This window comes from Alligator mississippiensis, chromosome 4, assembly GCF_030867095.1.
Source record: "Alligator mississippiensis isolate rAllMis1 chromosome 4, rAllMis1, whole genome shotgun sequence".
NCBI classification, from domain to species: Eukaryota; Metazoa; Chordata; order Crocodylia; family Alligatoridae; genus Alligator; species Alligator mississippiensis.
In genome coordinates this window covers 43,473,478-43,494,491 of record NC_081827.1, presented here as the reverse complement: position 1 = coordinate 43,494,491, position 21,014 = coordinate 43,473,478, and the positions used below count along the sequence as shown (strand labels likewise).

Sequence of the window (21,014 nt, the reverse complement as noted above, 5' to 3'; positions counted from 1 at the left end):
GTTGGAATTAAATGTTCTAATTAATGAAATAATCAGATTAATATAATCAATAGTCAATCTGAGGCGGTAGCAGTTTGAAGCCAATAATTTTATCCAAGTGAATCAAATATGTAATTTAGAGCTGGATAAATAAGTAATACTGAAACCAAATTATTTAAACAATTTTTAAACCGTGACCTCCAAGTCAAAACTTCCTCCTTTATGTTTAGTATTTTTCATGACCAACATATTCCTCCTCCTTTGCTCCCACAAACAGAGAAGTTTCAAAAGAAGCTTTGAAAGAACACTGTGATAATGGAAGTTGGCAACTTATTAAGCAATCATCAGATGACTCTCTCAAATGCTGAGCACAACACGCATTGAATGAGTATCCTTTTGAGACTGTGTAAACCTGTCACGTTCCCTTTGTGGACTTTATAAGTGCTCAGATCCACACATACATACACAAATATACATGCTTGAGGAAAGTGTTAAGGCTTTTGGATGAAAATGTAAAATCAGATGATATAATTCATTTTGCAAACAAGACAATTTAGTAATCTTTATTTTAGAATCAAGCCATACATCAGCTTATCTCTGAAAAGGTTCTGAATAGAGAGAGGTTATTTTTTAAAACTTCACAAGAAAATAAAACAAAGAAAATACAGTTGATAAAGTCTGTAATTCCATTTATAATATTTCTTTTACAACATCTATTAGTAAAGTGACTGAGGCCATGACTTTTGGTTGGATGAAATGAACTGCCTCTTTGGCTTGTCAGTTTTGCTGACAAAAAACAATACTTTTTTGAAGAAATCTATTGGCAAGACTAACATTATTTTTCCCACGCTGTCCATGGTTGTATCCTAGAACATTACATAAAGCAGAAGCTTCATCCTTGCAATCATATCTGAGACCAAGGCAAAGCTGCTTCTCCCCACAGAAACTCACATTTCTCCCTTCAGGGAAGCTAATTCTGCAATATTATCTCTGTGAATAACTCTTATAGAAACTTACTGACCTTCCCCCCTACTCATCCCTGTGAAATTGCCTCTTCCCTTTCAAGCAATTTCTCCAAAGAGGGCTTCAGTGCATGGATTATATTTGCTTTCAGTAAACAACCTCTGTTAGTCTGGTTACACTAATCACCAGCGGCTCTCCCTTTTCCCTCTCCTTTCATAGATCACATTTTAACAAAAATCTATCAGTCCCAATTACATCTCTAAATGCTATCTGTTAAGTATTATAATAGCATACCCTCCTAGGCCTTGGAGGTTAGCACTTTGGAAGTGAAAACTAAACAGCAGTTGTTGCTCTTTCAGTATTTTATGAACTATGGTTCACTGGTAATTTCCTTTTCATCGTAATGGTTATGGCAGATGTGGACTTCTAGTAGTGTGGAATAACAGATGTAATGGCTAGTGGTGAAACGCTAATGGAACTGGAAAAAATTAAAGTAAGGAAGACATTCTTAGCGCATTGCAATGGCATGGCTAGAAACTCATATTGGATATTACTGTTCAGTAAATGAAAACTATATTGGAGGTAAAAGGCAGGCTCAGGCAAGAGGAAAGGGGAAGGGAAGGGAAGTGAAGTGGAGGACAGATGTTTCTGTCAGTGGATGAGAACTCAAGAAAATGTTGTTGCTTAAGTTGAAACAACGGGCTTATATTAACTGCCTGATAAGACAGTGTGAATCAGAACACTGCTGTGAACTGTCTAGCTCAACCATAATTACCATCCGTGCATGAGAAGGGGGCCGGGAAATCTGGAATGCCCATGAGATGCACATGGAGTTGTAAAGTAGTATCTCTGCTGCTGCTGCTGTTGTAAATGTGTTATCTTGGTTTACTGTCACAGCTGGTCTGTGTGTTCATTAGTGTATAATAAAGTATAATCTGGGAGAAAAATCGATGCAATTAGCACATCAATCATACTGCTCCTTTAATATCAATAACATCAGCTCAGTGTTCCATAAATTTCCTTTCATAACTAATAGAAATCATGAATTAACCATAAGGAGAAGGAAAGCTTCAAACCATCAAAAGTACATCATTCCTAACAATATTTTATTAAATATTAATTTTTGAAAAAATATCATTGATTTCACTGATCCATTCTGAATCCTTCATTGTGTGTGTGTGTCCCCATGCCCACAGGGTAATTCTAATTTTAGCAACACACTGACAACAGGCTGTTAGTCATGATAAAAGTGGGGGGACATGGAGAAATATTCATCTTTCTCTGCTAAATGCAGAGAGTACTTTTGCTTCCTGTCTCTCTCGTCTGAGCAACACGCATTCTCTGTCGTAGCACTGGTTTGATGATTTTTTGATTTGTCTAAAAGGTTAGTCTCCTCTTATTCCCAGCATCAGGGAAGCCATTCCCAGGTGCCAAAATGCTGCACTGCAGACTAGTTGCTCTCAACAACCTGCCTCTCCCTGGTTCTCTGAGTAGATCGACTAAAATTAAGGAAGATTTACAGTGATTTACAGTTTTACAAACCCACATTTTCGGCGGGTTTGGTTGGCGAGTTTTGTGTGGTCATGTATAGTGATTTAGCTAACTTTTAATGCTGTAGGAGCATACAAATGTTAAATCATAATAGCAGATGCACCCTCCCAAGCATGTACTCTGCTCCCCTTTTAAAGTGGCTAAAAGTTATATTTGCCCGTAGGCAAGCTCTCGCAGCTTTTCATTCTCTCTCCCGCTCACTGTTCTGGACTAAGTGAGGTGGATTAGAGGTCCCTAAGATCCGCCCTCAAAAGGAAAAGGTTTTTTGACTTGCTAAATAGTTCCCTCGTTAGGTGTTTGGACAATATGGGAACTTGTAAATATGTAGGGGAACAGGGGATATGTATGAAAATGGAGTACAGGGCATTGGAGAAGAATAACCAGTAGAACTGGAGGCTGATGTGTTGCTTGCTTTGATATTTGGTTGAGGCCAGTTACTTTGGACAGCATGAATGTTGGCCTGTAGCAACTTTGAGACACTTCTGTCAAATTGAGGACTTTATTGACTAATCTGTATCTTAAGCTCAATTGCGTGGCAAGGCAGTGCCAGTTGCTTGTGGTGTGGTCAGCCAACAGCTGCACCAGTGGTTATTTTTGCACCTTCAGTCTTAGGAGGAGGTTTGGGCAGACAGGTGATGGTTGGGGAGTTGGGTCCTTGAGTTTTGGGGTGTTGGAGAATCCTCTTTGTTGCTCTGAGCCCTTGGGATACAGGAGGATATAAAACTAATAAATGGATGGACAGATAGATAAATAGATAAATAGGAAGTCGGTGTCTGGCTGCTATCCCAGTTGCTCCTCCTTAGTTATGCTGTTCCTTATGCTGCAGTTTTGGCTGGAACAAAGCTGCTGCTGTGGGTTTGACGTCGGGCTGAAGTTCTGGCTGTCACCAGCAGGGGCCACCACTCCCCTGCATGTGCTGCTGCCTATGCATGAACCCAGAAACCTGCTGGGAACCTGGAGGAACTGGGAAGCCAACTTGGGAACACCAGGCAGCTCCCAGCAGCCCTTCTCAATCCCATTTAGTGCTGTGCAGGGATGGAGGGGCAGGAGGTGGAAGGGATTCCACGATGGTAACTTTCCATGCCCCATTGAGGCAGTTGGAGCTCCTGTTAAACTTGTGAGGACTCCAGCCACGGGTCAGGTGTGGGCCCCTCCATCCTCTCAGCTGCACTGTGGATGACTTAAATTAGTTTAGCTTTGTGGATTCCCAGGCCGCTGCATCGGTCACTAAACCCAGCGGGGAGCTAGGCTTAGCTAGGGTTTCATTTATATCTTCGTTGCTACTGAGCTCCTGTGATGGAGGGGGGCTGAGCTGAGGCAGTGTTGGCAGGGAAGGGGAGAAAGCTGGGTACAAGCTGTGCTCAGTTTTCTGAGTGGAGGAGTAGGATGTGCTAATGGGCTGGGAAAGAGGAGGATGTGGGTTCGGGGCCCACTTGGGAGATGGTGAAGGCAGAGGGTTGCCAGACGGCCCAGAAGATGGGGAGAATGAGACACAAGATAATGGCCATTAGATGAAGACGGGCTTCGAGCGAAAGGCCTAAATGAGGGGCTTGTGGTCAGAGTCAGAGGAGAAGTGTTGGAGTGTCTTATTTATCAACCTGGTATAAGTGAAAGGAGGTCCTTCAGGTTGTGTGTGTGCTGGAGGTGCACCAGGGAGGACTCCCCTCCTTGGAAGTTCAGAAAGCAAGGGGAGCTTACGAACAATGAGGGGATTCTTGGTCTAGTTAATGATTTTTGAGCTCACGGGGCAGACAGTACCGGAACAGATGGTGGATGTAATAGGAGGAAGTATGTTTAAAAGAGGGTGGATGAAGTGGAGAAGGGCAGTAATGGTGCCCAGGAGCTCCTCCATCTTTTTACTAATTCCTACTCCAGGTAGCAAGGACATTTGTGGGGGAGCAGCCAAAATCTTGGCCATGGGCACATGGGATAAAATCCCATTTCACTTTACATGCTCAAATGGCAATTTGTCATCCACTTAACTGCAATTTTAGGCACTTTCTCACAGTTTGTGATTCGACTCCTGGCACAGTGTGGACTACTGCTGTACAGTAGGTTGCGGAAGTGTTAATGTGCTAACATAAGTCTAAGGGTCCATATTGCCCATGGAGAAGGATTGTGAATTTGAGCAAGTGCCTACAACCACAGTTACACAGCTGGAATATTGCCATTTGGGCCTGTACAGTGAGATAGGATTCTGCCCTTAGTCTGCGGCAGTTTGTGGGTGGGTGGGAGGGTATGGTATTTGGGGGAAGAGTGAATTTAATTGATGGAAGAGGGGGACAGGGGAAGGTATTTAGGGAATCAGAACTGAATTGGCAGAAGAGGGGAGCATAGACTGGATGAAATTCAGAGAACACCTGAATAGACGTTCACTCTCGATCGTTTCTAGCTTCTTTACCCTGCTCAACTAAGGTGTAGATGGGGATGCATAAAGTAAATAAATCCTTGTGTCAGCCCCACTGGTGGAAGTCAGAAAGCACAGAGAAGACCACAGGACTGATTGTGAGAGGCATATATGGGTACGGTTGCAGGAGCTACTCAAGAGAATGCAAGCTGGTGTGGTAAGAACTCTCTTTTTGCAACCTGCTTTAATGTATCCCCCTGCTCCATCTCTCCTTGTCTCTCACTGCTATTAAATAAATACTTTGACCATAGACAAATTAATAGTTGTTATGTTGGTTACTAATCTGTAGTTAATAAGTTAACAGCAGTATAGTCCCCCAGATCCACACTGAACTTACATCATGCATGTGGAGTGTACTGGGATATTCCTGGGTTTGCAGTGCTTTAGGAATAGCTTAATTGAGCCATGACACGTAGATATGCTTGGTCACCCAGAAACATAGTGCGAGTAGAGGCACCATTAACCGTTAATGTTTCCTAGTAGGAACTTTTTTCTTTACTGTGAAAAGTCCAGCTCTTGAAAATTCTGGTGTTGTGCCCTATTTTCTGGCCACCTTATATACATGTTAGTGAAGATCCCCAATACCCATTTCTGTTAAAGTGTTCCTGGACAGTTTTCAGTTTCTGTACTTTTGAGACTCAGGCCTTAGGTGTGTTTTCACTTGAACATTAGAGAAGAATGTTATGATTTTATTTAATTATAGTATGCTACATAAAGAATTGGTATGCAGATATGTGCATAAAAATCTCTCATTTCTCAGAGGTAGCTGACACAAAATATCTAATTGTAAAAGTGTCAAAAATACAGCTTTATCTGCATACAGAAATGACAGCTGTGTTCTTCAAAGGGCCAGGAATTTCAAAGAGTATATTGTTCTGTGATGTATTGCCTGGAGGAAATGTAGTCATGTGAATTTTTTTTTTAGTGTATACTCAGTTAGAAGAGGAAGCCATACTGACATTTGCAAAATATCAGAGGATAGAAAGATAGGAAGTACCCTTCACAGAACTTTTGCATGTAGTGGGGTATGTATCTTCCAAAGCAGGTCATTTGTAATATGCAGTAATGCTTCTCTTATTAAATATCCCACATGGAGGCATTTTTTTGGGATATGTGCTGTTTTCTCATGTGATAAATTAATTTCGTTCCCCCCCCCCCCGATACTTAGATAATAAACCTGAATTTCCCCTAATGCAGATTCTATTGTGATAGATAAACAGTAACTGGTCGTTATTGCCTTTGCCTTGAGCTTTCTACAAAATAGCTTCATATATTATTTCAGGTATTAAGGCATCTAGGATCTCAGTAGAATGTCCTTATTCCTCCTTGCTAGCCAATTTGCAGTAAGATGCTGTCTGATATTGCTAGGCATAAGTTGTCCTGTTGGCAAGAATGCTAGAAATTTCAGTATGATCATGGCATTTTATAGGGATTTGGTCTCTTTTTGTGGAGTTTAGAGTTTCTTTCACCGTTCCTTAGGATTTAAAGGTTTTTTTTTCAGTTAACAGTATTTTTGAAATTCCTTCTGGTTGCAGAGAGAACCATTCTGACTGAAAGTGCATGTGTTTGTCTGGAGGCAGAAACTTAGAGTAAAGTGCATGTGTTTGTCTGGAGGCAGAAACTTAGAGTAGTATTGAGAAAAAAGACAATCCTTTTCCTTCCTGGAACCTTCCCATTATCTGTCAGACATGCCCACAGTAAGCACTTATCAAAAACCAATGAGTGCATCAATGAGTCCCTAATCCCTCTGTAACCCACGGCTGTCAAAACCCTTCAACATGCCTCCAGCTGTTTCCCTGCTCAGCTGCTACAACTTTCCTGTGCATGAAAGGATATAGAAAGCTTAGGAAAAAATCTTATCCATATAAAATTTAGATATTGAACAAAAGGCATATATTTTTGAAAAATTAGAAGTAACAAACAAGAAAACACCAACAGGAAAGTGACTCTAAAATGTATGGATTACCCTATCTTACCAATTGAAACATTGGTGTAATGTACTGTACTGCCATTAAGAATATAAAAGAGTCCATACACACTAAGAATTAAACACACAAGAATACATTCAAAATTATAGCAACTCCTTAATGTGATTTTAAATCTCCTCTTTAGCCTCTCACCACCTAGAAATGTAGTGTGAAAGAAGCTTCTTCCCTGGTTCATTTTGGGCATCCTTCAGGGCATTTCCTATATTTTCAGTTGAGCTGGTCAACTCGGGATACAATTGCCTTCAAAGCGTTATGAACATTTAAATCATGAGGGGCCTATGGAGTGTGCAGTAGTAACTTAAAGTTTAAGCTTTTTTTTAAAGATCTCCTAGACATTGATTTAAACTTTTCATACCTGGCTATATCCCCTGCTATTAAGTCATGACTTCCCTCCTCTATTAATACATCTCCTATATATATTTTCCCTATACAGTAAATACTGTGCACAAAAATAAATGATGTACCAAGCATGTAAGATACAGACTAGAATATTATTCCAAATCCCATGTTGTTCCCCTCCCAGGGGCATGTTATATACTTATTTACCTAGCAGTTTCATTGTTTTGATTGTAGGATGTATGTAAGAGACCTCATAAAAGACCTAGCTCAGTGGTAGGTTTTATAAAAGCATAGGAAAGATGCTATAAGTATTAACACTTTTTACATATTATTTTAATTTGGCAAAAAGATACAGAAAGCAGTTCAGACAGCATTCATTTTTTTTCTAATTTATCAGTTTTAACTCATTTTTTTCACTTCTGCAGATGACTTCAGTGCCTCAGACTCTAGATTAAATGGTTTCCAGATCCCATCAAATATGTTTGTTCTATTTTGCATCTTGTATGTCTTTTCTTAATGGTTAGTTATCAGGTTTATTGAGAAAACAGTCATCCTCACTTGGAGATGACCTATCTTGTCACCATTTCAGAATGACTCTTTCTGCTAATTAACATAATACTCATCCAGGGTTTAGCTGAAGAAATATCCCATAGCTGAAACCTATTGTATCATAGAAAAGGCACGGCCTGTAGCACTAGAAAACCATCCTGTAGCCTGTTCCAGTTTTCAAAAAGAACTAATTGCTGTGCCTAGTTTTATAACATCTACTTTTAGCACTAGTTTCCCTCTCCTCCTTTCTTTTATTCTAAGCCTGTTGGGAAAATAGCTTCCCCCTGCCCCCAAACAGATGTGTACCAGATGGTAAGGGATATTTTCAAGGTCTTCATGACTTACTGTGATCATTAGCTCTGGCGTGAAGTTTGTTATCTACATAATATTGAACTGTGTACCCATCCCTTGTCATGCTTTATAAATAAATAGTTTATTTTTTTAAGATTTTCTGAAGCATTTCCCTCAAATGTCAGAGGGAATAATAATTGGTATAAATTACTGTATTTAATGTGTAAAATTTTCAGTCTTATAGGGGGGACTATATTATGTTAGAAAGAGCAGTAGGATAACAATTGGGGAATGATTTTATTGGTGAATTGGGAAATCTGCCTTTCTCAAATATGAAATCAATGTGTTGAAAATGAGAAATGAATAGATGAACATGATCTATGAACGATGGTATAAAAAGCAGTCTCTGTTAGTTGGAAAAGACTTAATCTGAAGGATGTATTAAGTTGTACTCCTTTATGTGTATACTTATCACTGTGGCACCTTAAATATGAATGGATTTGGGAAAAAATAAATATGAAACATCTTTTAAGGAAAGGCATACTCTTTTGATATCATATTTTATTTCCAAATGCATTTTGAGCTACAATGAATACACCTGCTACTTTTGATATAGCTCTTCTTACATTGATACCATATTCTGCCTAAAATAAAAACTAACTACTAGAGAACAAATGCATTTCTTTGGTTGATTTTTCAGTACTTATCAGTATTTTAATAGGTATTTCACTTGTAATATAATGTTTGTTTTCTTGCGTCTCTGAGCTCCTCATATGTGACCACGTTATTTAAATCCTTATAGTGATACTTCAATCTCAGCGCAGTTTTGGCTCAAAATGACTTAATAAACATTAGGGCTAAATTCCACATGGATATAACTCACCAGTACATTAACCAAACCAGAATAAATTACTGGAATGCAGAAAACTAAAAGCCTGCTTTAGATTGGTCCCATAGGCATCTAAATGGGACCTAGATAGAATTTAGGCACTTAAGGTGCATTAAGTGATCCAAAATAGCTCTTACATGTTTACATTTATTTAGTACCCACATTTTAGATCTCAAAATCCCTATGTGCCTAGGCTTCTCTTCATGCAGAGAAATACTCTAGTTTGAGTACTTATTTTTGCCTAAGTTCCATTGCAGTTCAGCTAAGAGAGATCACTGTGCTTAATGCATGCCATCAACATTGTTTAACAGCAGCCATGCTGACTAACTCAAAAGTGCTCTTGATGGTGCCACCAGCTCTATTTTATATGATACCACACCATTGAGGAACATTTACCATTCAGGTTTATTTTTTATTTTTGTCTAATGGTTCTTAATGTAAATGCATAAACTGTTCGGGGCGGGGAGGGTGTAAACAGAGTACTTCTTTGTCCTGGCTGAGTGCTCATAGAATCATAGAAAAGGGACCACAGGAGCTCATTTAGTCCAACTCTCTGCTCAAAGCAGGACCATCCCCAGCTATTTTATCCCAGCCAAAGCTTTGTCCAGCTGGGTCTTAAAAACCTCCAAGGATGGAGACTCCACCACCTGTCTGGGTAACCTGTTCTAGTACTTTACTGCCCTCCAGTAGATTACAGATTCATGCTCTCTTGCTTGTCCTCCTTTACCTTCAAAACTCTTGTATTTTCAGCTGCTTGTTAGTCCAGTTTTAATGGGGGTCATGTGTAAAATGTCCTCAGCTAGACTAGTATCTTGTTTGGTGATTTAGAGTACTTTCCTAGGAAGTGGGAGATGCAAGTTCTGCAGGCTGAAGGCCCATGAGCCAGGTCTCCCAAGGTTTGGGTGAGTGCTTTAACTACTAGACTATCAAAATAGTAACTATTAAAAGGTGGTCAGCATCACTTCACATCACAAGTCCTGCTTCTATAGGCACCTATGCCCGTATCTTTGTTTAGACACACCTCATACTGAGTTCAGTCTCCCTGACTTAGCTTTGGAGGCACCTGTCTCTCCACATTCGCTGTACAGGGAGCCAAGGTACCTATCTCTGTTTCTCTGAATCTCCCTCTTGGGGCTAAGCAGCTAAGTTTTAAGAAAGGTGGAGACTTAATTGGAGGTGCCTAGCTTAACAAAGCGTGTCTACACTGTCATTTAGTCACCCCAGACAGTCTGTAGTCAAAACCTGGAGCTATGTATATTAAAAACCTCTTAGTTGCCCCCTGGAAGCAATCCAGTCAGCATCTGGAAGCTGTCATGGACCATGTCCAGACAAGCATGGCCATGCAGCACATAACACTGCAGACACATCTGTGGCACTACATACCACACATTCAGATGTTCTCTGTGCTGCAAAGGAGCAAAACAGGGTGGGGGGAATCCCCAGGCAAAAAAAAACATTGCACCTGGGGGCAATGTACTCTGATCAGAATTGGAGCCTGGCTGGCTGGAGCCACTTTCTAGCTGCTGGCCAGGCTCCACATGGCAGAATCGCTGCTGCTGTAGCCCTTGAAGACCCCCAGGTAAGGCTGCTGGGGCCAGCACAGTGCTGGTCCCAGCCTCCCCTACCCCACCTGGGGTAACCTGCCGCATGCCAGAGGGCGTGTGGCACAAGTGTTCCCTGGGAACAACTAGCGGTGGCACAAAGTGCACCACTGGTAGTTGCCCCAAGGAACCAAACATTCATGCACGTGTGGATGCAGCCATGAGCATCATGGTCCAAGTTAAGCTTCCCCATAGCCAACGCCTCTCTGCTTTGTGTTCAGAACTCATCTGAACATCACAAACACAAGCAACCTACCAGCACCTGGCTTCTGTCTGTACGGTAAGCTGTTTTTACTGCCAGCAATCAAAGCCAAGCACAGGAGGAGGAACAAGTACTAGGTTGAATGATTCCTAGAAGGGCAGTACCCTTAAGCAGAGTCCTTCTAAGAATCAGTCTGCCCACTTTTTGTCTTCCGTGTTTGGCAAGCAGCTGAAGCAAAGTAATACAAACGTGGAAGGACAGCTTATGTGTCTTGGGCTACTTAATACTTACTATTGATACAAAATAGGAGTCTAAACATAGTCTAAGGGGACATTTTGGATGTTTATCTAATATCCCAGACCTGTAAACATGTTAAGTAGCAGTTTTGATGAAATGAGTGATTAAGTTTTTGAATATGAGTGAGCAAGGCAAAGTGATTGTTTTAAACTATTAATTTATGAAGTAGAAGACACACACATTCAACTTTTTTTTCCCTTTTTGGTTTTAAGTTCAGATCTTATCACTGAGATTGCTACTTAAATTTTGCAGTCAACCCATTTTCTTTCTGGTGTTGATGATCTAGACCTTCATGTTAAACAGTTCTCCAGTGAGCAAATCTGAAGGCTATTGAACCCTACTATTGAGAATGTTGTAACTTCTTAATATGACTATGGTGCTATGTCCTGATAGTAAAGTTTAAATTTAAGTGAGAAATCTCTGTCCTTATTATCCAGGTACACAGAGTAATGAGGGGTGCTTATATTTCTGGTTTCCAGGTTTGGGACATTGGAGGACAACCAAGGTTTCGAAGCATGTGGGAACGCTATTGCAGAGGAGTCAATGCAGTTGTGTAAGCTTGCTTGTGTATCTCTTAAAGATATGATTAAATATAGTCTTTTAATATTGATTCATTTAACTTTCAGGCCACTCATCTCCATAATTTGTCTCCTCCATATATATGATAGCATCCTGGCATGGTAAGGTGTTAAGTTTAATATAAAGAGGAAACTTAAAATGTGGAGTAGTCCTTTTCAGAAGCTGATAAACACAGGGAATTCTCTGGTTTAGGAAGTAGAACTCCATAGAAGTATGATTTTAGACACTAACATGAACATCATTTGGGTAAAGTTTGAGACCGTTTTGCTTAACGTAGTGATTCTTGTTCATATACTGTTGCCAAATTTGGGGGGGGGGGGGGAGAAATGAGGATTTTTTCTGTCATTGTTCATTGAAAATGATATTAAAGTATTAGAATCATACATAATTATAGAAACTGGGGCTTTGATCCAGAGCTCTTTAAAATCTATGGTCTTTAAGTAGATTTTGAATCAAGACCTGGATTGAGAAAGCCTGCTTAATTATTCATTTGGTCCCCTAACTTACAGGGTTATTCCTTACTCTTCAAATATTCTTGGAGAACCCCACTATCACATACATATTTTTCCAAGAGTGTCATGACATGTATCCATTTGCCTATTATTGTTTAGTAGGTGGCATTACTTTATGGCAGGGGCAGGCACTTTTTTTGGGCAGAGGGCTGCTTACTGAGTTTTGGCAAGCCATCAAGGGCCACATGACAGGCAGCCAGGGACAGATAAATATTAATTTTCTAAATTTTTTAGGGCCCCCATGGGCCGGATAGAATGGCCTGGCGGCATCCAGCCTACAGGCCACATTTTGCCCACCCCTGCTTTATGGTAATAGAGAATAATACTGCACTTCTGCCAGCTGAGAAGAGTATTAAAAACTCTCCATTAATTTGTTTAGGTCTGGCAAGTGATTCAGTAATAACATCTGGCACACACATGGAATATTTTACATGTCCAGCATCCCTTGTAAGAGATCAGTTACATTTTCCAGAAGGTTTCCAGCTGATGTCTGTTTCTGCTGGGTTGTTTTGGTTTTTTGTTTTTGGGGGGGTTTTTTGTCAGGGGGGTTACATATTCTTAATTACATGATTTTTACTCTCCAAGGATATTATAAAATAAAATGATCAGTGAAAGAGCAACATATCTGATGCATTTAAAATATTTTTAAAATACAGCTTTCTGTGTGCAGTAGGAAAATTATAAGTAATGATTTCACATTTAGTTACATGGTGGATGCAGCAGACTTAGAAAAAGTGGAAGCTTCAAAAAATGAACTGCACAACTTAATAGACAAGCCACAATTGCATGGAATCCCGGTAAGTGACTGCATTTTTGTATTGATCTCATGTTAATGTTGACCTATGTATAGCCTACACACAGTAAATTTCAGTGAGAATTAAGTGTCTGACTCCTTCAGGCTCTTTTGAAAATACCAGCCTTGCAGTGCTCAACATACTTGTTATGAAAATTGTTGCGATAGTTTTATACAGGGGTGTGCAACTTATCCTGTAATATCTGTATCACATTTATATGTTTTCCAGTGTAAGGGTCGAGTTAGATTTGAACCAAATTAATTTCATGTAAGGCATTACCAGATGGTGATAACTGAGCCTAGTCTTATAAAGTAAGCCAAAGAAACTGCGAATTTGAAGAACCTGTGTGACTATCATGATGATCCTGTCACTCAGTGAGAGAGGCAGGTGATTAGGATCATGGGAAATGTAGTTCCGTCAGGGATGCTGGCCTAATGGAAAGAATTGGGAAATAGTCCTTCAGCTACAATTTCCATGAAGCAGTGCTGCCCAGTAAGGAAATTCACTCAAGTCAAGTTATAGTTTAGCTGCTTTAAGCCTGCATCAACCATGGCTAGTAAGATTTTTTACATATTGTGCTTCTGGCATGAAATTTACTAAAATTTAACCAAAGTTGCTGAAATTGTAGTCTCAGTGCTAACTTTGAGTAAAAACTAGTGTTGGGAACCCTTGACCTAGTGACCCAGATGTTAGTGACAAAATCTTAATATGGATAAGATGCATCTTTGGAGGAATTGGCAGGCTTTGAATGTCAAGTAGTTCTTTGCTTCTACAGGTTACAGGAGATTTGGGTGCATTCCGCCAAATCAGAATATAAAAACCTGAAAAAAATGCAAAAGTAAATCTGTTCTCCTACAGGAACTTGAGTTTGGTAAAGAACAGCGTGAACTGCAGAAATACCCTTTAGTCATTAGGGAGGTGGAATGAAATGTTGTTTTAATAAAAGTAATGAGCACTTTTAGCATAGGTTATTTTCAGCTTTATATCATCCTTCAGTCTTGGTACTCGGCAAATGAAGGCACAGGCCTATCCCACAGCCAAGTTACAGGAAGGAGAATGGATGGCCAGAGCCATCACAACTATTGGCCCGGCCCCTACAAGTATTGCCTGGCTCCTGGGTGTTTTCTTTAGGCACGTACTTTCAGCTAAGTAAGGTCAGTGACATATGAAAGGGCTATCAAAAGAAGAGCCAGCTGGGAGGGATAGACAGGTGACTAATCATTATTGAAAGTAATATGCGTCAGACCTGAGTATTCTGATCTTTCTACCTCCTGACGCAATAAGAATTCAGGAGATCACTGACCTTAACTTCAAAGGCTCGCAGCATATTATTGTGCCAATAGGCACCAATTAGGAGAGTGGTGGCAGGTCTAGTCAAGATGCACAGACAAAAAGCTAGGAGTTTTTCACATACTGTTTTGCCTCTCCTATTTACCTTTTCTGTCTCCTCCCCTCATTCTCATTAGGTAGTTAAGTTGTTAGCAGTGTATACTTGAAGTCAGCTTAATTTTGTGTATTTTAGAATTCACTTGACCCAGCCAAATCATCATGGTCGTTTTCAAGTTGCAGTTATGTGGTTTTCTTTTTTAGCTATTATTTTATAGAAATTAACTAGTTTTGTTCTCTTTATTTATTATACTTATTCTTGGCATTATAGATTTGAAGGTAGCTTTATTAAGTTGACAAAGATTACTAATGAATTTTAATATGTTAAAGATCCATGGTGGCTGTAAAGTAATCTTGACTTTAACTCAAAACTGAGATGCACATTAAAAGCAATAGTGCAACCATAATTTCAAAGACGGTGTCCATCTCTGACTATTTTGTAAAAACTATAGAATACAGTTATCTAATGTTAAGTTATAACATACACTGGGTATTCTTTACACTAATGGGAGCCATCATTTTTGGCAGACGTAGTACACGTAACCCCACATTCTCCCAGAGTGTCACTTTAGCCTCCTTCCCCTTCTAGATCTGCTCTGTTATCTGTTCCTTACCCTCTATTCTCACCCAATCTGCTGCTGTGCTTTCTGCTCCCTACTCTCTATGCTCTGCTTCATTTGTTGCTGCTCTTTCTATGTGGGATAAGGAGAGAGGGGAAAAACGAACCACAGGCTGCTATTTGGGTGCTCCCTTTTTAGAGTGCTTATTTTGAAACACTTTAAAATAGCAGGTGGGACTTCAGCACTGTGAGATACTTTATGGTGTCTCCAGTCTTGTGCTCTAAATTAAAAGTTATTTTTGCAAATGTAGCTTACCATGTCTTAAATAATTAGGTGTAAAAGGTAAGGGAGTGAACCCTTTGATTGTAGGTTCTTAAAAGTAAGTGACAAAGTTTATGTGTCTTGAAAATGCATTATTTCTCTTAGGTGTTAGTCCTTGGAAATAAAAGAGATCTTCCAGGTGCACTGGATGAAAAGCAGCTAATTGAGAAATTGTAAGTAGCTGGCCTATCTAAAAAATTGGTGTGCTCTGAAAATCAGTTTTCCAAAAAAATAAAAATAATTTTTGTTTTTCAAATAATTCAGTTCAGGGCAGTAACTAGCTGTGACCAGATTTCATTTCGTGTCTCAGATTCTCCACTTTTGACTGTACTGACATCTAACACAGCAATCTTGTTTAATAGTTCAACAAAGCAGTGTCAGATTTTTCTTTATTATTGTTTTAGTCATATAAATTGTTTCAGATATCCTATTCTCCCATCAGTGAGGATGTAACTATTGTAAAGAATAATGTTCTCACTTGCACTATCCAGAGTGTATTGTAGTGGCAGTTTTATGCTTGACTGGCATTAAAATAGAATAATTTGAAACTACTGTCTGTAAATTTTAAGCAACTCAATTATTTTTGGCATGCAACCAAAGTATGTATTTCTGGATTACCGAAATTGCTTCAATTAATACATTTGGTAATAGAAATCTCCTTTTGTACAAAAGAATCCAGTAGTAATTTTGCCTAATATATTTCTGTGCATCACACCACATCACTTCAAACATTGGGATGTAGCACACGTGCATGGGAGAATGGGCAATTTGGGGGACTGGGTAGCAGATCCAGTCACTCCCTTTCAACATGTCAGAACATGTAGAGCTTGGGATCGCAATCCTGGGTTCCAGCTGCACCAGCAAGTTGAAAGCTATGTACAGTGTAGTCTTGCCTGGTGCTACCTGACACAGGGCTCTGCAAATGCCAGGTAGGAAGTGGGGGGAGTTAATGTGGAACACCTGTAGGTGGTCTATATTGTGCTTTAATTTGAATCTGTGGCACATTAAAGCTGTGCTACGCAGCCTTATGTTGATAGTACAGCTTTAAGCTAACCAGTGTGGGGGGAGGTCAGCAGCTCTTTGCACATGGACACCAAAAGCTGCACTATGCAGCCCAGTGCTGGGCTGCATGGCGCAGCTTTAAACTTGCCTCAGAATTGCCAGCACGGGGGAGCACATTGACTTGAAAGGACTGGGCATGTAATGGGATCTCAGGAATCATCCCAGATCCCAAAAATTGCATGTTCCACCATGCCAGATCGCAAACCTCTGGCATGGCAAGATTTGGACACTTGGGATCCAGGATAAAATTCTTCAGATCCCATTGCAGATTTTAAATTAACTTCTGCCAGGGCCGGCAAAGTCTGGCAAGCACCCCTTGCCCACGTCACTGTAGCCAGTTTCCATGGAGACCCCAGGAGCGGCAGGGCTGTGATAGCATGGGACCAGGGTTTCCATGGAGACCGGATCCAGCAGCTCTAACAGGTCAGGGAGCTGCTCTGGGGCCGGGATGTTGTGGTTGTGACAGAGTGGTTGAAGCCAGGGCAGAGCTGTGATTCACTGGCCACACACCCCAGGGAGGCGTGTGCAGGCAACGGATCACAGCTCTGCCCCAGCTCCGGACCATGCTGTCACCACTGCAGGATCCCAGCCCTGGCACCGGAGCAGCTCCCTGCCCAGCCGTGCGCCCTGCCAGTGCTGCTGGGGCTCGTCTCCATGGAAACCCTGGCCCTGTGCTGTTATGGCCCTGCTGCTCCTGGGGTCTCCATGGAAACCAGCTGCAATGACGTGGGCAGGAACTACTGGGAAATGGATTCCAGCCACCAGCTGGATCCAACATTTTGCCCACCCCTGCTTTAGATCCTCCTATGTAAAATGAGGAAAATATAACTTCTCTGTTTCACAAAATGACAACATCAGAACTTGTGAAATGCTCAGAAACAGTGGTAGTGGAGGCCATATGAGATGTAGAGTCTTCCTCACCACACACAGTTGTATTAACAGATATATTAGAATCTTATTTCAGCCACTTTAATTCTCAATAGAGTAAACTTAGCATGATGTGGGGAACCTCTCTGGGATTAATATTGTGCTTCTTTAAATTTAGTTTTAAAATGTTACAATTCATAAAAGCATTTTTTCTGATACAAGAAAATGAAAAGAGACATTTTAAAGAGAGGGTCTCATCTCCCAGTTGCTAATAACAATATCATTTGGATGCCTATTTTTTCTAATTTGCCCTATTACACTGGCTTAATCAGAAATCTGAGTTTTGATGTAATGACTTTACAGCCTTTTAAATCTCTAGCACTTAAAAAAATTCACTTACAGGGAGCAATAGTAAATTTCTGAAGTTGCGTATCAGAGGTTAGAATTTGGCCCTCTGAATACAAAATAGCAAGCATGTAATGACATGGATTATGTGGAAAATGCTTCGGTCAGGTTTTGTGAAATAATAAAACTACTTAATGGAATTTTCTTTCTATAGAAACCTTTCAGCCATTCAAGACCGAGAGATCTGCTGCTATTCTATTTCCTGTAAAGAGAAGGATAACATAGGTAAGCACACAATTTTTACAATGCCTTCTGTATGTGACATGTTGAGATTTTCAAAAATTTTAATGAGGATTGAGCATCCAATTCCTTTAGGTGCCAACAGAAGGCGACAGTGGCTTGAGGAGGACAGAATCAAATTGCATTTAGGCCCCCTCTACCTGTTAAAGGTATTCTGCAGTTAACTGGTTAATTGTGCAATTACCTTGAGACCAGCTACAAGTGCAAAGTAGCTATGACACCATAAAAATCTCCAACCAGCTATAAAGATAGATTTTGAAAACGTATACTAATGTTATAGCTGGTTGATATCAAGCTTTAATTCGCATGTGTAGCAGGGTGTATCCTGCAGCTGGGACCCCCGTCTGCTGTGCGCTCCCAGCCACAGAGGTGCACCATGCTTAGTTGTGGCTGGCAGTCTGGCAACTGCCAGAGACTCTCAGCTTCACCAGCTGCAGACTTTGGGTCCCAGAAGTACCCCATAGAGTCTAAAAATTGCAGAGGAGCTTCAAGCCATGGAGGCACCCCAGACACCCCTATGACTGGGAGATGCAGCTGCTACAATCTCCCAGCCTTAGGGGTGTGTGAAACCCCTGGGGTAGGGAGATCACTACTACAGCAGTCTCCCTACCCCAGGGGTTTCTTGCATCCTGGTGTGGGGGAATCACACCAGCAGCAATCTCCCAGCCACAGGAGGAGCACAGGGTGCCCCTGTAGCTGGGGTCCCCTAGGCTGAGGCTACACCCAGCTGAGAGAGCTTGCTTCTTGCTAGTTCAGAGGCATCCCAGGATCAAGCTCCTCATGCACTAGCAATAAGGTGCAGTGGGATCTAATATGTGATCTCACACTCGTGCCTCCTGGCATGCACGTGTGTCATGGCAGGAGGTGCAGTTATGTATATTGTACATTAGGTCCCATTGCGCTTTTACTTGGGTGTGTAGAGGGGGCCCTAGGAACCTAAAAGTGGCTTAAGTGCCTTAGAGGTGAAATAGGATTTAGGCCTCAGTGTGCACTGAATTGAGAGGTGGCTTGTTCCATTTTGAAAGTGAAGACAAGGCATAACTGACTTCCTCTGTGGTGTTAGCTAGTAGCATTTCTATTTAGAATCTGAGTATTTGATTCTGCCTTGATTAACTACAGTCCAAAATCCCTTTGTATTTCTATCCATATTATTAATGACCTTTAAAGAATGAAGCCATCTCATTGTCATATCCTTACTGAATTTAAATCCCTAGGCTCCTGCCCTTGTTTACATATACCCTTGTCAGTCGGTCAGTCTCCACCAGCTCTCTTCCTAGGTGTTATATCCTGTTGTCTTTTTCTGTCATTCTCCACTAACCATAACCTTTCTCACCTGTTGACTTGTTGTCTGTAGGCTGGTTTTGTACAGTTTAGAGCAGTGTAGGGATACCCAAGCTAACTCTAAGTATGCTAGCTTGAGTGCTGTAAACCATCGAGCTGTAGTAGCAGTCCAGGTGCTTTACTTGGACTGCTACTAGTACCCCAGCTCTCTTGCTTGGCGCTAGCTCAGGTATCGCTATGTAGTAGCCGCATCTACATGAGTGGTAGACTGTGCAGTTGGTACTTGCTTTTGCTTTTGCTACTGCACAGTAGCATTGCTGGACAGTAAATGTGTGGTGATAATACTGCTCAGTAGTAATGAATAGTAACAATATTAGCTTTCTTGATTGCTCCAAATATAGCTTTCAGTCTGTTTGCCGTACCAGGCCGGTTTTCTTGTTGTTTAATGATCAGCTCTTCAACATTGATCATGGATTCCTGCCTCAGTTGTGATTTCTAGTCGCACTTATTTAATCCCTGTCTGGACTTTACAGTTCTCTTTTTATATTCATTTTAAATCTTAGCTTTTTACAACTGTATCTGCTCTGTGACTTAAAGGACTTCAGTTTCCAGGTTGTCAGTTATCACTTTTCATGAGCACTAAATCCATGTAATTAAAACAGAACAAAATAAAAATCCAGGCCTGAAGTAAATTTCATTTCTAAATGACTAGACACTACTACATGTTGAGCTTTTTATTACAGTGATCTACTAACAATCTCTTATGCCTTAATAATGTTCAAAAATTGTCTGTTTTTTTTATTCTTGCAGACATAACATTACAATGGCTTATTCAGCACTCCAAATCAAGACAGTTTTGAAGAAAGCTTTTCCTGAAAATACTTTTCTTTCGAAATCATGCTGATCCTCAGCTGCTATACACTACTGAAAGGATAAAAGCAAAACTGCATACTACCAGGACTCACCTTGACCAGATTCATTAACAAAACAAAAAAAAAAACTTCAGTGAATTAGGGCCTTTAAAAATAAATCCAGATTTTGTCTGTCTGTGAGATTCCTACACGCCTTAATATGGGACTGAAAAAAATTGGTACTTTTTCTGAGCTGAAATGTTTTGAGTTTATGCATGTGAATTGTCAAATATTTAGTAACACTTTTTTTAATTTGAAGCTGAATAAACTGCTCGGTTGAAACTGATGTGACTGAAGTTTCTGCAGAAATGATACAAATATTGGCACAATATTTTTAGAGTCAGGGCTAGTTCTGCTAACACCTATGTAGGATTTAGGTAAAATTTAAGCAAGGCCCAACTGCAATAGCAGTGCAATGAACAGTAGCCACAAAATATATTAGGTGCCATGTATACATTTGGTACTTCTGTTTTGGACTGGATGATTGCCTAGTCATCTATAGATCTTGAAGATATTCAGAAGATATCCAGTTTGAGCCCCTAGGTGACTAACTTCTGCCTAAACTTCATTGTGATAGTTGGGTGCTAGGGAGGTTCACATCCAGGTCCAATCCCAGAGCCTCCCAAACTATTAGGTGTTCTAGAAGCCTACCGAACAGCAGCAACATTAAGGTGAGTACAACATGCAGCATCCATAGTCACAAAAAATTGGCCAGTTATGGTGCTGATATCCATTATGTTCATATTATCCTTCTGGCTAGCGCACTTATGGGATACCTGGGGTTATAGTCCATCTTTAAAGCATGAGAGTTGCCATGCTGAGTAAGACCACAGTGATACAGAATGGATGAAAAGAGTCTATCAAGACTCATCTGTCCCCTGTCCTTATTTTCCTTCAACTTCCAGCACTTAAGAGACTTAGTCCTAATTTGGAGCTTGCACCCATAACTATAATAGTTAATACCTGCTTATAGACCCATCATACAAGAATCTTAAATTGGTTAAACTGTCAGCTTCTAGAACATCTTGTGACAAAAATTT

At 40.5% G+C, this 21,014-nt stretch overlaps 1 protein-coding gene across 1 annotated transcript in view; it reads left to right on the top strand.

Annotated features, from left to right (window-relative positions):
* Window positions 1-20,260, top strand: part of LOC102573888 (ADP-ribosylation factor-like protein 8B) — a 30,745-nt gene extending 10,485 nt beyond the window's left edge. The window contains exons 3-7 of the mRNA XM_059725922.1: window positions 11,536-11,609; window positions 12,851-12,944; window positions 15,314-15,381; window positions 17,697-17,767; window positions 19,874-20,260. Of these exons, the coding sequence (XP_059581905.1) occupies window positions 11,536-11,609; window positions 12,851-12,944; window positions 15,314-15,381; window positions 17,697-17,767; window positions 19,874-19,923 (357 nt within the window). The 3' untranslated portion in view covers window positions 19,924-20,260. The remainder of the gene's footprint in view (window positions 1-11,535; window positions 11,610-12,850; window positions 12,945-15,313; window positions 15,382-17,696; window positions 17,768-19,873) is intronic.
* The last annotated feature ends 754 nt before the right edge of the window (window positions 20,261-21,014 follow it).